This window comes from Myotis myotis, unplaced genomic scaffold (assembly GCF_014108235.1).
Source record: "Myotis myotis isolate mMyoMyo1 unplaced genomic scaffold, mMyoMyo1.p scaffold_m19_p_6, whole genome shotgun sequence".
Classification (NCBI taxonomy): Eukaryota; Metazoa; Chordata; class Mammalia; order Chiroptera; family Vespertilionidae; genus Myotis; species Myotis myotis.
In genome coordinates, this window is record NW_023416368.1 from 56323365 (window position 1) to 56343011 (window position 19647).

Here is a 19647-nt window from a genome sequence, read left to right on the forward strand (position 1 = left end):
TCCGGCCAGTGTTTCTCAGTGGTTGAGCATTGACCCATGTACCAAAAGGTTGCCATTTTGATTCCTGGTCAGGGCACATGCCAGGGTTGCGAGCTAGATCCCTGGTGGAAGCGTGTGGGAGGCAGCCCATAGATGTTTCTCTCTCTCTCTCTCCCTCTCCCTTCCTCTGTAAAAATCTTTAAAAGAAAAAAATAATTAATTAATGAAGATGCCTGGCCAATGTTGCTCAGTGTTTAGAGGGCCGGTCCTCACACAAAGGTCGAGGATTGTAGTTTGCTCTGAACCCCTGGTTGATCGGGATGTGTGCAGGAGGCAACCAGTTGATGTTTCTCTCTCATGTTGATGTTTCTCTCCCTTTCTCCCTCCCTTACACTCTCTCTGAAAAGCAATGGAAAAAAATTCCCTCAGGTGAGGATAAAAAAAAATAAAGAAATGAATACTTTGTTAACAAAAACCTAAACTCATATTGAACTATTTCATTTTTCTTATTAAAAAATATAAAAATGTAAAGGCTTGTGCTATTCAATGAAATATCATTATTAATACTTGAAGATGTTACAGTTACATATGCCTTTGTAAAATAAATCGAATTTGTTGGATATAACTCCCATTACCTAAATAGATGACAGAAATACTGTTAAAATTCAAAGGAGGAGGCCACAAAGGAGAGCTCAAATGAGGCAGGGAATGTATTAACACAAAATTGAGAACCATATTATACACAGGACTAAAGGTCAAAACTAGAGAAAACTTGTTCATGTTCAAGATACAGTAATCTTAAGTGCTCAAAGTAAACTATCAAGAACTTTTCAACAGTGTTTGCACTTTGTGTCAGCACTCTCTCAGCAGCATATCTAACACAACCTGAGTCACCTCAGACCAGGAAAGAATATACCATAATAGTGAAGGGCAGGTCTTACTCCACTGTCTCTTTAGAGGGTAAAACAAATCATTACAAGAAATAGCAAAATAAAATACTGCCCTTTGGAAAGATTTGGTTTCAAAATTTTGTGAACATATACTTCTAAAATGTACATTGTACCTCTATAAATATTATGGCTCAGTTATAAATGAAATATATTACATATACAGATAACTACAAATTGAGCTAAAAGAAAAGAAAATTCTATTAAAGTTGGATTAGCAAATGGTTCGATTTTATAACTGCTTATTTAACAAATATTTTAATGTGTACTATATACAAAGAATTGAATATTGAGAAAATAACTACTGGATTTACAAAATAAAACATGCAAATATTTTACAATAAAAAAACCTGAGATAACATGAAATCAATTATGTAATTACTATAAATATAGCTTCAAATCACATGTAAATAATCACTCAAAAACAATAATCCCCTTGCTATTGTGTTTAAGCATATATTAAAATATATTTGCAAGTGCCTTTGAAAATGTATTTAAACATTTTCAGGAAAAACATTCTCCAACCAATAATGATCATATGAATAACTCCCAAACTGGCATCAATTCTGTCAAGATCTCTCACTAATCAATACAGAAAGCTTAATTTCAAAAAAGGTGACAAAACTTGCTGTAATCCTTTCCAGTCACAATCTCTCAACAGATGATCATTAAGTTTATACCAGGGCCTCACATTCAGGAGCTATATAAATGTGTCCTATTAGTACATGGTCAGTCTGTTTGGCAACTCCAGTTCTCCAGACATATGGCAACTGCTGCCCTTTGAGGTCTGAAGTCAAGTCTTTAGGGAATCTCAAAGCCTGCACTGAAATTACAAGGAGTGTTCATTAGAGACTGCTGGAGAGGAAACATGAAAGACTTCCATTAAAACTATATAAAACAGCTAATTATTTTTAAAATATTTTTAAACCACCTGATATATTCAGCTACAAAAAAAAGTATTTACATACAGAATTATTCTTTAAAGCACTGCTTTCAGGACATGATTGCAAATAGCTTTCTTCATGCCTCCCATCAGCCACCTCAAAACACCTAACCTTCATTTTATAAGCATCATCAAGATTTTTATATCGTTGGAGAGAATAAATTATCTTATACCTCTAAATTCTTCCTATAGATCACTGTAAACATTTATTAAATGAAGGTATTTTTAGAGGCAAAGTTTTACTTTATAATATTTAGTTTTGAATAATATATACTGTTAATAATCTCAGGCAGACATGCATGTGTTTCTTTTTAGATGTTTATTTTTTATCCAAAAAAGTCTTCCTCTATGTCATTTTTATTCCATTTCTAAATAAAATCATTAAAATGTTATAAGTACAAAATAATATAAATTACTAATCAACCTATGAATGGCATGTATCAGATATTATAGAAAATATATGTAAATTCTGAACCCTGTATATTTTGTTAACCAATGTCATCACAGTTAATTCAATAAAAAGGAAAAAAGAAAACATATGTAGATTCAAATGTTTAAAATGAAAAGAATGTCAACAAACTGACAAGAATTCAAAGAAATCACGTCTTTTCTTTCTCAGGATTTTGAAAAACATAAAAAGTATAAAGATTTTCTAATTAATAATAGTTGCCATTTTAACTTTTTGAATGTATAGACTTTTTAACTTCAGAGAACAGTTATTTATTAAGCTTCACAACAAAACAATACCACTGCAGAATTTTATTTCAGTAACAAATCTCCATAAAATGTTACATAAAGTTCATTAGCTTGCCTCAATCATTTCTTGAACTCACATATATGTTGATTTCTGACAGCCTAATTCCAAAAAGCAATTACAATCTCAATCCATATGTAAAAAGATAACAGAAAGCAAGTACGCTAAACCAGTTTAAAAGAATAAAAATCTAAAGAAAACAGATTACGAATGATTTATATGAATGCCTAGTGCTGAAGTTAATTACAAGTAACCCAATAAAATAGTGCCTTTATTATTGTACAGCACGTAATAGCTTTAGATGTAAAAACCAGAACTCCTTCTGCTGACTTTTGCATGCCCAATCCCACAGCACACAACATTAAGAATTAAATATGTAGTAAATAAGGCACATAGAAAACAGCAGTTTTTAACTAAAAGCAGAAAACTCTCCTGCTGTTTAACCATTTGGGGTCTTCCACTCTGAACAGTGACCACTGTAAACTGATACTATATATTCACTGAGTAAATCCTTAATGCTAACATAAAGTGAACTTTTAATTTCAGTGTTCAAAGCTTTATGTCAAAAAATAATTATGAAAGAGCATCACATTACTTTCAGCATTCAATAGGAGCAGATAAGTTCTTTTTTTTAATTTTCATTAAATTTAATGTTAATGCTGTGAAATATGGTATCTTCAGAATTAGAGTTTTGCAAACCTCACACTATATCTAGCTTTTATACAGCTTTGGTTCTGATTTTAAACACACACGTCTCAGACATACATAGTGCATGCTACAGTTACATGGTATTGTTGTTCATAAACACAATCTGTAGCCAATCATAGTATGCTGAATTACTTTCCTGGAAAAAGCCCTTAATCCAGAATGTTTCCATAACTCTTTCAAATATTTATCAATGTATCAAATGAGATATTAGTTGATACCAACTTTAAGTATAATGCAAAAGTCCTAAGACATGTTATGAATAAATATCATGCAGTCCATTCTTTGACCTACAACATAACTGCAATAGTGATATGATTAAATACTTCATAAGCTGCTTTTGCTGCACCAATAAATTAGTACTGATGAAACAAATAATCAGCAGTGCATCTCTCTGGCAGTATTTTATTCCTATCTGTTTCATCCCAATTAAAAATTTTTATTTGCTATTTTTTCTGGGTCAATAACTTCACAAATTGGAATTTATCTCCTTGACTACTGTGAAACATTTTAAAGGTAGGAATCACTACTTCTTTGAGTTCTCAACAGTACTTGATTCAATTTTTCATATAACAAACATTCAGATGCTTGTTAAAGAAACTATAATTCAACATTGTTAGGTGAAGGAGGGAGGAGCAACTACTCTAAGAACACTCAGATCTTCACAAGATTAGTTTCCTGTGCTGCTATGACAAATTGCCACAAATCTGGTGGCTTAAAATACTTAAAAGTTTGTTCTCTCTCAGTTCTGGAGATGAGAAATCTAAAGTCAGTTTCACTGAGCCAAAAATCAAAGTATCAGCAAAGTTGCACTCCTGGAGGTTCTAGGGGAGAATCTGTTCCTTGTCTCTTCCAGCTTCTGGTACCTGTCAGCATTCCTTGGCTTGTGGCTACATCACTCTCTGCTCCTCTTCACACTGCCACCTTCTCTGTGTGTCTAACTCTAATCTCATTTAGGGCCCACCCAGGTAATTCAGGAGTATCCCCTTATCTAAAAATTCTTGAGCACAAAGAACAAATAAAGTAACATTCATGGGCTTCAGTTATTTAACATGGATATTTTGGGGAGAGCCATATTTCAGTCTGTCACATTAGAGAAACCAAATTAAAGCAACAGAAACACCAAGCTGAGGAAAAGTAAACTTTGCTAACAAGTTCAAAATAATTCAAAAGAAATGAAGACCGTTTTTAAAAATTAGTCTATTATGGCAAGAGCTGGAAAATTATTCAGCAAGTCAACTTCTGCTCCAAGTGTTGGTTCTAATAGTGAATCAGTTGTGACTGGTTTTAATTGTGGTTCCAGAAATTCAGTTTAATTTGCTATGTATAAAGCTACCAGGCGCCAGGAAACTGAAAGCTGCACAGCTAAACTGCTAATAACAAACAGGTATCACAAAGAGCAACTTCTAAGAATCAGCAGAAAAGCAATGATAGCACTCCCAAATGTCCAAGTAAGTAAGACAGCAGGCCAGGCTTGAAGTAACTGATAAGAAGTAGAAATCTTATTTTTTTAAAATTCTCCCCAGTTTGCTTTTTCACTGCCAGTGACAAACCTATTTTCTTCCTTAGCTTACCATAGTACCAAACAGAATCCTATTTTTGTAAGTTAGTGCCAAAACAACAATAGGTAATCTTTGCAATGGAGATAAATGTGAGACAACTCTGCAATATCAAGTCAATGTATAAGCTTTCTTGGGTAAGGAACAGATCATCTTTCCTCTGAAAAAGGAACAGTAAGAAACCAAAATTAAATTTGCCCCCAATTATGTAGTATCTGATAACAAGAATAACCTGACAAACCAACTGACCCAAAAAGACAATACTGCTGTTTTACTTGAATGCCTAATGAAAACTTGAGCTTCCAAATAAAGAACTTTCAAAATTATATAATCACTATCAAAAAGAATGCATTGTGCACCCATATTTAGGACATTAGTATGTATATATATATTCACACTCACTATATGTAAAAGCACACTGCACACAAGAGAGAGTCAGGAGAATGTGGAGAACAGGTTTAAGGTTAGAGAATTTGGTGGGGTTTTTTGTAAACTACCCAGAAATTGGTGAGATGCATATAATGTTTATGTAAAATATTAGAACACTATTTGCAAGGCAGCATAGAAATAAGTATAAACTAAAACAGCTATCAGAGACCTTGCAAATAAGAAAGAAATGTCTGAATTCGATAAGACAGTAAACTACAGCTCCCCTTCGAAAAGAACTATGAAGAGATTCTCCCAAGAAAATAAATTTGTCAGCATGCACTGAAAGAGGTAAAATCAACAGAAAGGAAATGGGTCATTTCACTAATTCAGGAATAAGCCAAATCAGTGATTCTTTATAGAGGCATTTTTCAAATGATACTTCCTTTTGTCCTTTCCTGTCTCCCCCACTCTGACAGTCTGAAGCTCAGAATCATCATAACAAACTTCCCTGGTAATGATGTATTTGGCAATAAAAACAGCTGATTAGTAGTAAACTACACCAACTGACAGAAGAGCGCAGTATTTCTATACTATGGTAACACAAGAACTATGCTAAAAGTAATGTAGTAAAACTAGAAAGTTGTGAAGTATATAAGAGACCCTAAGACAACTGTTATAGTAACATCAACCTCACTTGTATTCAGGTATACTATACTGACTTTCCTAAAGCAGCTGCCATTATAGCTAGCCCAGGAAATGGGGAACCACACCTTTGGGAGCCTATGGAAAATACGAATGTTACCCATTATTGTTGCCTACATAAAAAAGGCCAAAATCTGCTAATCTATTAATCTCGTCTAGCTCTAATATTCTATGTTCAAAGTGAACATAGAATAGATTGGGCATATAACTGCAAAAATGATAGAAAATAATGTAAAAGATGCTGCAGAATAATAATGGTGGACTGATTTTGAAAGTCCAGAATATGAACAAATTAATTTCATAAAAAGAAAACAGGCAACATTGAAAATACTAAATAAAGAGAGAGGCTTTTGTGTGCTTTAAAAACACTTAAGAGTCAGAATCTAATAACTTTAATTTATAACCTACTTTGCTCTATGGACTGTTCTACATATATTTACATATATTATCCAACACAATTTTTATTACATCCATTTCACTCAATAAGAAAGTAAGATTCAAGCAAAGGAAGTAATTTGCCCATGGTTACAGAATTAATAGGTGGTAGAGGGGAAAAAATTTCTTAAGATTCAAAAATCTATCATCACAGCATTTCCTGGTCTCAGCCATCCAGTTCTTAAGATACTGTCCAACTCCAGTATCTGAAGAATTTACTGCTACAGAAACAAATATATAACCTTTAGGGTTCTGATTCTTATTTCAGGCAAAAATTAAAGTTCGAACCTTTGATTTTGTAAACATTGAACACATGCTTCTGGAAGCTCATATAATAAAATGGCAGCTTAACTTAAAAGAGCTGTCTGACTTTAAAATGCACAATAGATTGAGTATATGTGCAATTACTAATACATAATAATTGTCCCTTCCTAAATTTTGCTATTATATATTAATGGTATATATCAGGGTACTAAATTACTAAATAACTATTTGATCTCAGAGCCAACTGAGGCAAACAAGGTAAGCAATTTCAACAGAAAAAATTGAATCTGGATGTAAGAACCCTGATTACTCTGACTAAAATCCATTAAATTATATACTACTTATGAAAAAAATGTGGATCAGAATATAGCTGAGTTTCACATAATTATCAGAGTTTGGTATTAAACAAAAACAATCTTAAGCTTTACACTTTTAACTTAGCCTTTCTATAACATACTACTGAACTTCAGTAGATTAAGTTGAAGTAATAGAGAAAAAAAAAGAAAGTAAAACCCCCGCAGTAGTAGCTGAGGAGACATAGACCTGTAAAACCAAACGAAAATGTTATGCTAAGAATATTCCCATTCATGTCTTCTTCCTTCTTGCTAACTCTCTTTCTAATCCAAAATTTAAAGGACCAGTTGTAAAAAACAGCAGGGTGCTAAATTAAAGCACACTTTATTTTCAGACGTCTCCATCCTCATAGGCTGACTTCCTGTCAGGAAGAGTTTCATTTCACTGAATACCCCAATCAGCAGGGAGTTTGCAGAATTAAGTGCCAGTTGATATTACTTTGTTTTGCATTTACCACCCTTGAGAATAATGTTCAAAGATCTAGTTATATAGTCAGCATGGTATCATCCTTCTGACTAGACTGCCAAGCCACAGGGTGTAAGGCCAGTTCCACAAAATTTCCCTTAAAAGGTTGTGTTTCCCAAATCCTAGTGTGCTAGTGAATCAACAGGATGCCTGTATTTCAGGATAAATCCTGCATCTAAATTATGCTTTCTTTTGGTTGTAACATAGCACTTTAAATTAATATTGAAGGTCAGCATTTAGATTCAAATAAAAACCAACTGATATTCATTAATCCATCAACTTAAATATTTTATTTTTTAAAAGTACTTTAGTCTAATTTATTTTGTTTTTAATGTTTTTGCTGCTTAAAAGACAAATGCATCTTAAAAGCAAGTTATCTGTTATATATTTTGAATCAAACAAAAGCCTAGCTATTTTATAATATTAGCATACAGTTATTAAATTGATTTGGGATACTTTAAAAATTTTAGTGCATTTAAGATTTTCATGATCAGTTAATCTACCTTGATACCTTCTCCAACTTGCATAAACTTCCTATCATGCTTCAAAGGCATTTAGTTCCTAATTATAAGGTCAACTGTTTCTATTGTACACAAAAATAAGGTAATTCTAAGCATTTCAATATAAAACAGCCTTTGTGATTTTAAGGATAAAGCAGTCTCAGCAGCTGTAAAGCAAAACTAAGTGATCATACTAGAAAGCCTATTTTTTACCCTGATGTTAATCACTACCCTACTGATTTTCATCCATTCATAATCAAAAGGTCATAAGCACTGACAATAACAAAACTTAGTCACAATCAATGTACATCCATTAACTCTATACGTACATTCTAAGGATGAGTTATAAACATATCCAAAAGAGATAACATTATGAAAAGGTTGAAATATTAAATTATATTGATCCTAGCGGAATCATACTACATATAAACTGTTCTTTAAGAAGCCAATTGCCCCTAAAATCCTAGTTACATTGAAAAAGGTTAGGCTGGTTACAAAGGAAATAAAATTATTTATTTACAATATATCAAAGTATAAATTTCAATATTTAATGCATTTTGCAGATTGTTGCCATGCAAGCTCCTTTAGCACACAAAGAAAGAATAGTGAGATCTATTCAATATTAAACTTAGGGTTAGATCTGCATAAATAGTGTAAAAAATACCCACACACAGCGACACAACTGGTTAAACTTAAGTTGCTCTAGGAAGAATACCAACTCTTACTGTAATCACTTTTAAAGATCTATTTCTTCAGAAACAACAAATAAATTGGAAGAAATAGATCTTTAGAAGTGACTCAGAGACAACATATAAATTGTGTCCAAATTAACCTACAAAGGAGAGAACAAGTGGCTGAGATAATACCTTCTGAATGAAGCAAAAATAATCACTGTTTTATGAAGAAAATGCTGGCTATAATTTTGCATATCTATTATTTTATTTAATCGCTGTGATTGGAGAAGCAGAGAAAAACAGAAGCACAATACTTAAAAGGAGGCATTTCCTGCATTATTCACTATCTCATTTCTGAGGTAACAGCAGCTCTTGCCAAATTATAATTTACAAAAATTATCCAAACATACTATGGCTATAAAAAGGATTCTGTGATCAAATATACTAATTTTATTCCCATTACAGAGTCAACATTACATTATTACATACATACCTATACACACACACATATTTACTAAAGAACTTCAGGGGCATTCCAGGATAGAAACCTAATTAAATTTAAGCCAACATTTTCCAAACTTATTCAGCACTGTATGCTTTTCTCCACACAACATCCATTATCATCACACAGTACACACATTGGAATTTGCTATACTGGAACATATGGATAGCAAATAAGCACATGGCTACCACAAATCCAACCAAGGAAAATTAGAGGTACTAGAAAGAATTGAGAAAATGTTTTGAGAACTTTAGTATCTATTAATCCTGATCATTCACAGCTGATGGGAATGTAAACTCATACAGTCACTATGGAAAACAGTATGGCAGTTCCTTGAAAAATTAATAAACGAATTACCATATGAGCCAGCAATCCATCTTGTGGGTATCTATCCACAAAACTCGAAAATATTTATTTGCGAAGATATACGTACCCCTATATTCATTGCAGCATTATTCACAGTGGCCAAGACATGGAGACAACCAAAGTGTCCTTCGACAAATGATTGGATAAATATATGGTACATATATACTATCAAATACTACTCAATAATAAAATACTGCCATTTGCGACAATATGGGTGGACCTGAAGAATATTATGCTAAGCGAAATAAATTAGTCAGAAAAAGCTAAGAACCATATATGATTTCACTCATATGTGGGATACAACAATGAAACTCATAGACACAGACACAGTATGGTGGTTACCAGAAGGAAGGAGTCCAGGGGAGAAGTAAAGGATAAAGGGGGCCATTTATGGAATATATTGAACAACATAAACTGATGAATAAAAACAGATCCAGAGACAGAGAAGCATCAATCAGATCATCAAACCTCAGAGGGAAGGCAGGGGAGGGTAGGGGTAAGGGGGAGAGATCAACCAAAGGACTTGTATGCCTGCATATAAGCCTAACCAATGGACACAGACACCAGGGGGGTGAGGGCATGAGCGAGGGGGTGGGGGTGGGGCAATGGGGGGATAAGGACACATATGTAGTACCTTAATCAATAAAGAAAAATAAAAGTAAAATAAATAAATAAATAAAAAGGATAAAGGGGGCCAAATATATGGTGACAGAAGATGATTTGACTTTGAGTGGTGGACATACAATGCAATATACAGATCATGTATCAAAGAAATGTACACTTGAAATCTATATGATCTTTTTAACCAATGTTACCTCAATACATTTAATAAAAATAATGATATTTATACAATTATATAACTACCTGATTAAATAGTAATTATATGCTGGATGTTGGAGATAAAACAGGAAACAAAACATAGTGTTTGTCTTTAAGGAACTTCCAGTTTAATGGGAGAGAAATAAAAATCACAGGCAATTTAAATAAAGAATAAAATTACCATAATATGAGTCAGTGAATGCTTTGGGTCAGTCCCTCACTAGGCTTAGAGTGTGGGGAAGAGAGGAGTCCAAGAACCTTTCCAGAAGAGATTGCAATTTGACTGGTAGCTGAATGATCAACTTATTCCATATTCATCGGGTAGCCATCATGTGCCAAGAACTTGCTGGGTACTAAGTATACTTTAATAGGCCAAACAGAAATAGCTGTTGCCTTCATAGGACCTAGAGTACAGAAAGACTGACAATAAAAACAAATAAACTAGCCTGTGTATACTTAAAAAATTTGTGGTATATTCTATGATGAGCACCAAACTGGAGACAAGCTACTGACTACATATATGAGAATCTGGGAGGAGAATAATTAAGCTGAGTTCTCAATGATGTGAAGAAGCTAGCAATTAGTCACCAAATTTGAAGGGGGGAGATGTTAATGAAAGAAAAAGCACATACCAAGACATAAAAATATGATGGTATATTTGGGTAACTTTAAGCAGTTCAGCATAGTTTGTGAACAGACAGAACAATGTTGTAAGAATGAGGTCTACACAGTAAGAGGGACCTAAAAACAAAGGACATCTTTGTGCCACAGTAGAGTTGGTTTGCTTCCTGTCCCACCTGGGTTTGTTTAAACTATCTACTATACTCAAAATACTCATCCCAGCTATAAAAAGGAAAAGGTCATAAAGTAAAAAGTCAAGGGTAGTAATGTTAATATCATGTATTTACAAAGGATAAATTCAAAAAGGAAAAGGAAACCAGAATTGGAGAAATTATAGGAGAGTGAAGAGAGGAAAATTTTCTATAAAGATTTAAAAAAAAAAGCAAAACTCAATTCAAAAAAATTCAAAGCACAAAACTAACACAAAAGAATCATAACAATAGTGACATATGGTTCATACTATGAATATTATCATTTTTAAATTCATAATTCAGGGGTATAGAAAGAAACCCTTGAATCAAAAATGACCAACCTTTATATCATCACCTTCATGTGAATAAAATATTTCCCATAACAACAATCTACATATATTGATAAAAATTTTTGAAGAAAAATCACATTAACACAGTATTTTAAATTAACTTCTGTTGCTGATTAATTACTCAGACAGGATGCCAGGCCAGACTACATGGTACTTCTAGTTTTTCTATATACTCCCTGCATTTCTGATAAATGGGAAAAGAATAGATGACCTGGCAGAAGGCTCAGACAATAATATGTGATTTACAGGACATGAGTGCAGCTACCAGAAGATTTATCTGACAACCCTCTCCGATAGTGGACTGTTGAGTATCCGATGGAATGATTTCTAGTCTAGAAAGTCTACTACTGAGTAGCCATACACATTATTTATTTATTAGATGTTTTGGGTTGAAACCATTTTTAAATGATGCACTTCACAATGCACAGTCATAAATTTAGCTTTAAACCCAAGAAGGGAGGTAGTGTTATTGGAATGTATGTCAGACTGAATTAGGATGAGCAACACAACGCTTTTATAAAGTGGCCTTGAATGCAATGTCAATTCTTTCAAAAATAATATTAATGTCAAATGAGCAAGATACAAACACTTTAAACAACACTAGAGTAATATTACTTGAACTATTTAACATTTTCTTTAAATTCTTATAGATTTCTATGAAGTTTATGCACCTACACAACAAATACCAGGAAGAAATAAGTTACATGTTTGTGAAAAGCTGAATCTGAAATATAATTGAGAACTTGTTCAATTTTCTTCTGTACATCAGAGAGTACACAGTTTTCTAAAGAAAGTAGACAGTCTTATTTTAAAGAAGATATAAACCATGTATAGGAGCTTAAGTAGTTCTTATTTTATATGGAATTTGATACATGATTAAACCTAATTTAATAAACCTTAAATATATGTTTTACTCAAAAATATACTGATGAGTATTTTAAGAAAGCTTTTCAAAACTAAATAACATTTTGCCTAAATAAGGTTAAGAGTTAAATGGGATAAAATATGACATGGTTTCCAATCAACCTATTAATTGAGTGGATATTGAAAAATATAATCCTTACTTGAAGCTTTAAGAAATTATATAGTGCCCTGATTGTTCTTAATGACAGCAAATTAAGAATGAACATTTCCTCATTTCTTAAATTTAGACTCCATACTCTCTGTTGTAATAAAATGTGGATAATTTTTAGCAAAATGTTTAAAAGGATGCAAAAATATAAGCTTTGAATGAATTCAAGAAAAATAATCAGAAGATGGTTGACTGTCATGAAATTAACACCAACTAATTTGTAAAGTTTTAAATCAAATTTGCAGATATTAAGTTCATAAGCATATCCCATTATTTATGTGATTAAAAAAGGAGTTTTTGACCTGATCTTTCGATCTTTGGCACTCAATCCTCTCCATCTCCTCTTAAAAAATTAATTAAAATTTTAGCAGGATGCTAGCTTTTCACTTCCCATCCTATCTCAGACTAAAAAAAATTATCAATCAAACTCAAGGCATCCCCACCCAGTATCTGCAAAATGTCGACTTCAAATTCAATTTCATATCTCTTAAGCTTTCATGTGTAAAAAGATAGTTCACTTCTTAACAAAATAAATCACTTTTGTGATTGCCAATCTGACCTCTTTGAATTAGGAAAATTCAAAGTGAAAAATGTAATTATCACCCTGGAACAATCTGTATACATCTGGAGCTAATTCTGGCTTCATTTTTCACATCATTTTTCACACTGTGCAACATCTTATAGAAATGCCATGGGACTTTTGAAGAACTCATAAAAAATGTGAAGGACTTCAAATAACCAATAATGTATTTTATTCAAACAAAAACCTTGAAACTATCTGACTTTTGCAACTTACTCTACTAAGTAAGCTTCATATCCCATCTGATGGGATTAATATTAAACAGCACTGTGACATACATGACAAATAGGTGTATTAAAACATGTCATTCCTTTATCTTTTCAGCTTCTGCATTCAACTATGTAATATGCTATATCTGAAATAGCTTTCCTGTATCAAGAATGCATTCAATTCTTTTACACTAGAAAGTGAAACTTCATGAACAAAATTCACCTATGAAAAATTATATCACTATAAACAATAGTCTCATACTGCTGTGAAGAAACATATAAAACCGCAAGCAAATGCTTCTTAAAAGTAAGGGTAATTTCATATCAGTACAAAAATGGCATATGGTAACTACCATCCCAGCAATAATCATGCAATTATTTCAATTCAGATTACTTAATGGGAAATTTTATCCAGGCAGCTTTTAAAGAAAAGAAGTTTTCTTTAAAAGATGATTAAATTACAAAACATGAATCTCACTAAATCTAAGAATAATAAGCCCACTAGAAACATAACTACTCCTCACAAGTTCATTATAAAAATCCATTAAGTGTAATCTCTAGAAGTAATTGTTCTTATTGCATTTTATTGACAATGCATAGTATTGATTTTTCACACCTTCTATGATTCTTTAATTTGTATTCATGAAATGTCCATCAGCACAGTCTAAGTAAATTTGGCAATATAGACACTAAAATGAATAAATCGATGCAAAGAAACATTAATTTTGCATTATCCTTATTCGTCAGGCAAGTAAACCATGAGAGTTGTAAATGAAGGTCAAAGGTTTTGAAATGGGTCAGAACCCTTGACCTCTAGACCAATATCCTTCCTATTAAAAAAGGCTATTTTAAAGTTTTAAGTAGGAGAATTTACTACCAGCAAGATATCATTTTTAAAAGGTTACAAAGAGAACTCTCAATAAAAACATTCATCTATTTAATTGAAAAACAAAAAAAGAAAACATTACAGGATACATGATTTTAATGTAAGTTTTTAAGAAATCATTAAAATTTACCACATGAGATATAAGGTTCCCGACATTGAAAGTAATTTTGCTTTTAGAAATTTATTTACTACATCTTATGATGGCTGCCATATTTTGTTGATGTTTTCCCAAATCTCTTTTGCATGTCCAAAATAATTAGCAATGACAAGAATTCAAAATTATTTATTACCCATTTTATAACCTCTGCACAAAAGGGAAGTAAACCCACTATTCCCAGGAGAGTTAAGAGTGGTACTCCACAAGATACAGAAATAAATCTGTTTCTATAGCCTTAATTCACACAGCAAAAATATTCAGCCATCTCAAGACCATTTGATCTGAACATTTTTAATGTGACCCTAAAATGCTGTTTCTATTTCATCTATCCAATTTATCTCCGTTCTAACTTCAAAGTTATCTATTAGTATCAAAGACAAGGAGTAATCCTCTTGTAATACAAATAACATTATTTTAAAACTCCAAACTCTATTATAACAAAAATTTCTAATAAAACCATTATAATTTCCTTGTAAAATAATTCATGTGAGAATTCACTTTTAAATCAACATTATTCTTGTCACTCACCTGTGAACACAGTAGCATAACCAACTCCACAACTGAACTACTGGACTTCATGCAAACCAAACCTATTTTAAAGAGAATTTTAAAAAATTACAAATAAATATGAGGAATTTATTTGTTATACAATTTTGCCCAAATTGGGTTTTAATATAAAATTTAACATGTCTTGATAAGAACCAAAAACATACACATTTTATGAGTAAATAAGGTACTCTGTAATTACTTTAAACTTGGCATCAAACCAACCAAATTTTTTTATAAACTATTTCATTTCAGCTTTCAAACTACTAAAACATTTGTTACAACTTCATATATAATGACATTTCACAATACTCAAAGAAATGTGCACAACATATGCCATATTGATCAATATCATCTACATTTAGTTTTGGGGAGAGGTGATTGTTATACATGCAGAGAAGGGAAATGGCTCCCTGACCTTTGCTTTCTCCACCACACTCTCTCCCTTCAACCCTCTAGCTATCAATCAAGTTTCCATTTTGTTTCATGGCAGCAGACATCCCAAACACTCTTATTAGTACCTTGACCTATGACCTCACACTAAACCTTAACAGAAGTGCAAGCCGTTGTCTGTTATATATTCTTGATTTCTTATAAATAAATTCATTTACATTTGCTCTTCTATGTTTCATTTGGGTTCACCAAAAATACCTCAGGAAGGAAATGCTATACAATTATCTGAAGAATTCTTTAGTTTTGATTACCAATAAAATCTAAAGTAGTTAACTCAAAAAACATTTTTTAACAGTAGCTTTAAAAAGCAATGCCAATAATTAAAGGCACTAAATTACTAAGTTACATTACTAATAATCAGAAAAATTGCAATTTTTTTTCTACATTGTTCTAGGCAAACACAAGTTAAGTTTCCAGGGATTAACAATTAAAATAATTACTGGTGGCCCTCACACAATTTACAGAATTACCTTCTATCTTTCTTACAGGCACCGTATCCCATTTAATTCCCTTTCTTTAGTCGCCTTGCTCTAGTTCTTTCTTCTTCCTTATTTTAGTCACGATCCCTCATACCTTCTGATGACACATGTTGGCATTCTTCAGCCTTACAAACAACATTTAAGTTAAACAGGTTGCTCACTCCCTTCACCTTTTAGAAAAGGTAGAACCATTTTTTCTAGTCTCATGGTTTCATTAAGCAAGCAGGTCACTAACTAAATTGTGGTTTCCCTACAGATATGAGGAGCATACCTCCTCTGACAAATGACATGGCTGAAAGAAAGGGCACAGCAATACTCCACTCTTCATTGCTGGTGAAGCCCTCTCCTGGTCTGAAACCTTGTCAATTTTCATAGAATATAACCTAACTACAGGAAGTTCCATATATCCTATCTAATAATAGACAAACATGGTAAATGACCATACCTTTGCTACACCTCCCATTGGCTAATGAGCATGATATGCAAATTAACCGCCAAAAAAGATGGCAACTAATTTGCATACTGCAGGCAGGGTGGGACAGTGCGAACCACCAGCACACTGCCATCCAGGGCAGGCCCGGCCCCGCCTTGCCGCCCGGGACCCGATCGGCAGGTCCTGGGTGGCAAGGCATCCCCACCCCAGAAGCCCCAGGAGCCGGCCCCACCTTGCCACCCAGGACCCAATTAGGTCCCCGGCAGCAAGGCAGGCCGGACCCAGAAGCCCCAGAAGCCAAGACAGATTATGAGGGTGAAGCAAAAATAAAACCCACTTTAAATATAAAGACACATATAGATTAAAAGTAAATGAATTAAGCTGCAGCCTGTTTTGAGTCAATAGAGCATTGGCCCGTGGACTGAAGGGTCCCAGGTTCGATTCCAGTCAAGGGCATGTACCTCAGTTGCTGGCTTGATCCCCAGTCCCTATCAAAGCATGTGCAGGAGGCAACCAATCAATGTGTCTCTCCCTTTCCCTTCACTCTCTCTAAAATTCAATGGAAAAATATCCTTGGGTGAAGATTAACAAAAACAAAGTAAATGGATTAAGTAACATTAAAGAGATTATAAGAAAAATATATTCCAAATTTTGTTAGTTGTATATGGTTATGTTTAAATTATTAACACCAAGAAATTGGGTGAAGGGTACATATAATATGCTGTAGTATTTTATAGGTTTTTTTTACATGTATGAGATTATTTCAAATTAAAATATTAAAAAATTAAAAATTAATAAAATATTAATTGAAATGTATCTGCATTACATGAAAAATCTCCTAATTGCTTCTAGCATAATTTATTAAATTGTGCTAAAATTTACAAGGGTTCAATTAAAAAATATCTTAAATCTAAATGATATAATAGAAAATATATAATAGTGGAGTTATAAACACTTATCTGAAAACTAGAGGCCCAATGCACAAAAATTTGTGCACTCGGGGGAGAAGGGTCCCTCAGCCCAGCCTGTGCCCTCTCGCAGTCTGGGACCCCTTGGAGGATGACCACCTGCTGGCTGAGGCCTGCTCCCCAGGGGGATTGGGCCTAAGCTGGCAATCAGACATCCCTCTGGCAGTCTGCAGCCCTCAGGGGATGTCCACTTGCCAGCGGGGAGAAGACCTAAGCTGCAGTCGGACATCCTTAGCGCTGCTGAGGAGGCAGGAGAGGCTCCCACCACCACCACTGTAATGGCAGCCATCAGCCTTGCTTGTGGCTGAGCAGAGCTCCCCCATGTGGGAGCGCACTGACCACCAAGGGGCAGCTCCTGCATTGAGCGTCTGTCCCTGGTGGTCAGTGTGTGTCATAGTGACCAGTCATTCCCAGTCATTCTGCTGTTAGGGTCAGTTTGCATATTACCCTTTTACTATATGGGATAGAGGCCTGGTGCATGGGTGGGGGCTGGCTGGTTTGCCCTGAAGGGTGTCCCGGATCAAGGTGGGGGTCCCGCTTGGGTGCCTGGCCAGCCTAGGTGAGGGGCTGATCGCTGTTTGCAGCTGGTCACACCCCCTTCAGGGTGGGGGTCCCCACTGGGGTGCCTGGCCAGCCTGGATGAGGGGCTGATGGCTGTTTGCAGCTGGCCACACCCCCTTTAGGGTGGGGGTCCCCACTAGGGTGCCTGGCCAGTCTGGGTGAGGAGCTGAGGGCCATTTTCAGGCTGGCCGGGACTGAAGCTCCCAGCGTCTCCTTTTTTTCTTTTTCTTTTTTATTCTGGGATTTATTTACCTTCTATAATTCAAACTTTGTTGCCATCACTGGAGCTGAGAGCTGGCTCTTGCTTGCTCCAGCTCTGAGGCCACAGCCTGCTGAAAGCAGGTATCTGGGGTGTGTTTAGCTTCTATAATTGAAACTTTGTTGCTTTTGGAGCACAGACCCGGGCCGCGGCAGGCGGGGAACCTTGGCTTCCTCCATCACTGGAGCAAGCAAGCCTCCTGCTCGCTTCAGCTGAGTGGCTGCCGGCCGCCATCTTTGTTGGCGGTTAATTTGCATATCACCCTGATTATCAATGGGAAGCGTAGCAAAGGTATGGTCAATTACCCTTTTTGTCTTTTATTAGATAGGATAAAAATTTAAAGAAGTGAATTTAAAGAAGGGATTAGCCAAAGAAAATATATGTACAACCCATGGACACAGACAACAGTATGGTGATGGCCAGAGAGAAGTGGGGGCAAGAGCTGGGTAGAGGGGGTAAAAAGGGGGAAATAGGGACATCCTATATAATAATAATAATAAAAAGCTAATATGCACATTGACTGAATGGCAGAATGCCCGGTTACTATGATGCGCACTGGCCACCAGGGGGCAGATGCTCAATGCAGGAGCTGCCCCCTGGTGGTCAGTGCACTTTCATATGGGGAGTGCCACTCAGCCAGAAGCTGGCTCATGGCTGGCCAGCGCAGTGGTGGTGGCAGGAGCCTCTCCCACCTCTGTGGCACACTAAGAATGTCCAACAAAAGGTTTAGACCCGATCCCTTGGGGGCCTAAGCCTTTAGTCGGACATCCCCGAGGGCTCCCTGGCTGCCAGACGGATGTCTGATTGCAAGCTTAGGCCTGATCCCCCGGGCAGTGGGCCTAAGTCGACAGGTGGACATCCCCCAAGGGGTCCTGGACTGTGAATGGGAGCAGGCCTAGCTGAGTGATACCATCCCCACACAAGTGCACAAATTTTTGTGCACCAGGCCTCTAGTTTCAACTATAAAATCCACTACTTCCAGCAAGTAAATTCAGATTTTTCTACAAGTACGTAATTATTCTTATTGCTCGATTCTAGTGTTATCAGAATTGCTACCAACTTTCGTTTTACAGCATAGTATTTGGGTTGTCATCGGGTACAGGGCTTTTCTATCTACTCAGATAATGAACAATTATAATAAAAACAATCTGGGGCCATCCAAAGTTTTAAAGTTATAGGTGACCTTTTGTCCCCTTTACAAAAGATCATAGCTTAGTTCAGTATTTATAGACATAAAAGTAATTATTAATTTTAGTCTTATTTCTCAAAATAAAGGTTAGCAAACCAGAAGGTTGATGCTACGTAGTTGGATGTGAAGATTCAGCAACAAGTATATGCACTACTCAGTGAGTTGATAGTAAAATGTCAAATATCATTTCATAGTTTGATTAAACAATTCATAAGTTTACTGGAGTGGGGTTTTGTATATTTGTAAAAGATGGGGAGTGGGCCAGGATGGATATAGTACGTTAAGTTTTAAATAAGAAAGAGCGTCAGAAGATGAACGATACCTTATATTAGACCTCTAATATTAAGCTCCCTGCC

The 19647-nt window shown here is 34.8% G+C and overlaps 1 protein-coding gene across 7 annotated transcripts in view; it reads right to left on the minus strand.

Annotated features, from left to right (window-relative positions):
* Positions 1–19647, minus strand: part of LRBA (LPS responsive beige-like anchor protein) — a 559344-nt gene that overhangs the window by 383317 nt on the left and 156380 nt on the right. For 6 of the 7 annotated variants that reach the window (XM_036315411.1, XM_036315409.1, XM_036315413.1 and 3 more), the window contains one exon: positions 14932–14993. In XM_036315411.1, coding sequence (XP_036171304.1) covers positions 14932–14993 — 62 coding nt within the window. Of the gene's footprint in view, positions 1–10518; positions 10543–14931; positions 14994–19647 lie in introns of those variants that run through there. The other variant, XM_036315415.1, reaches the window with a different exon arrangement.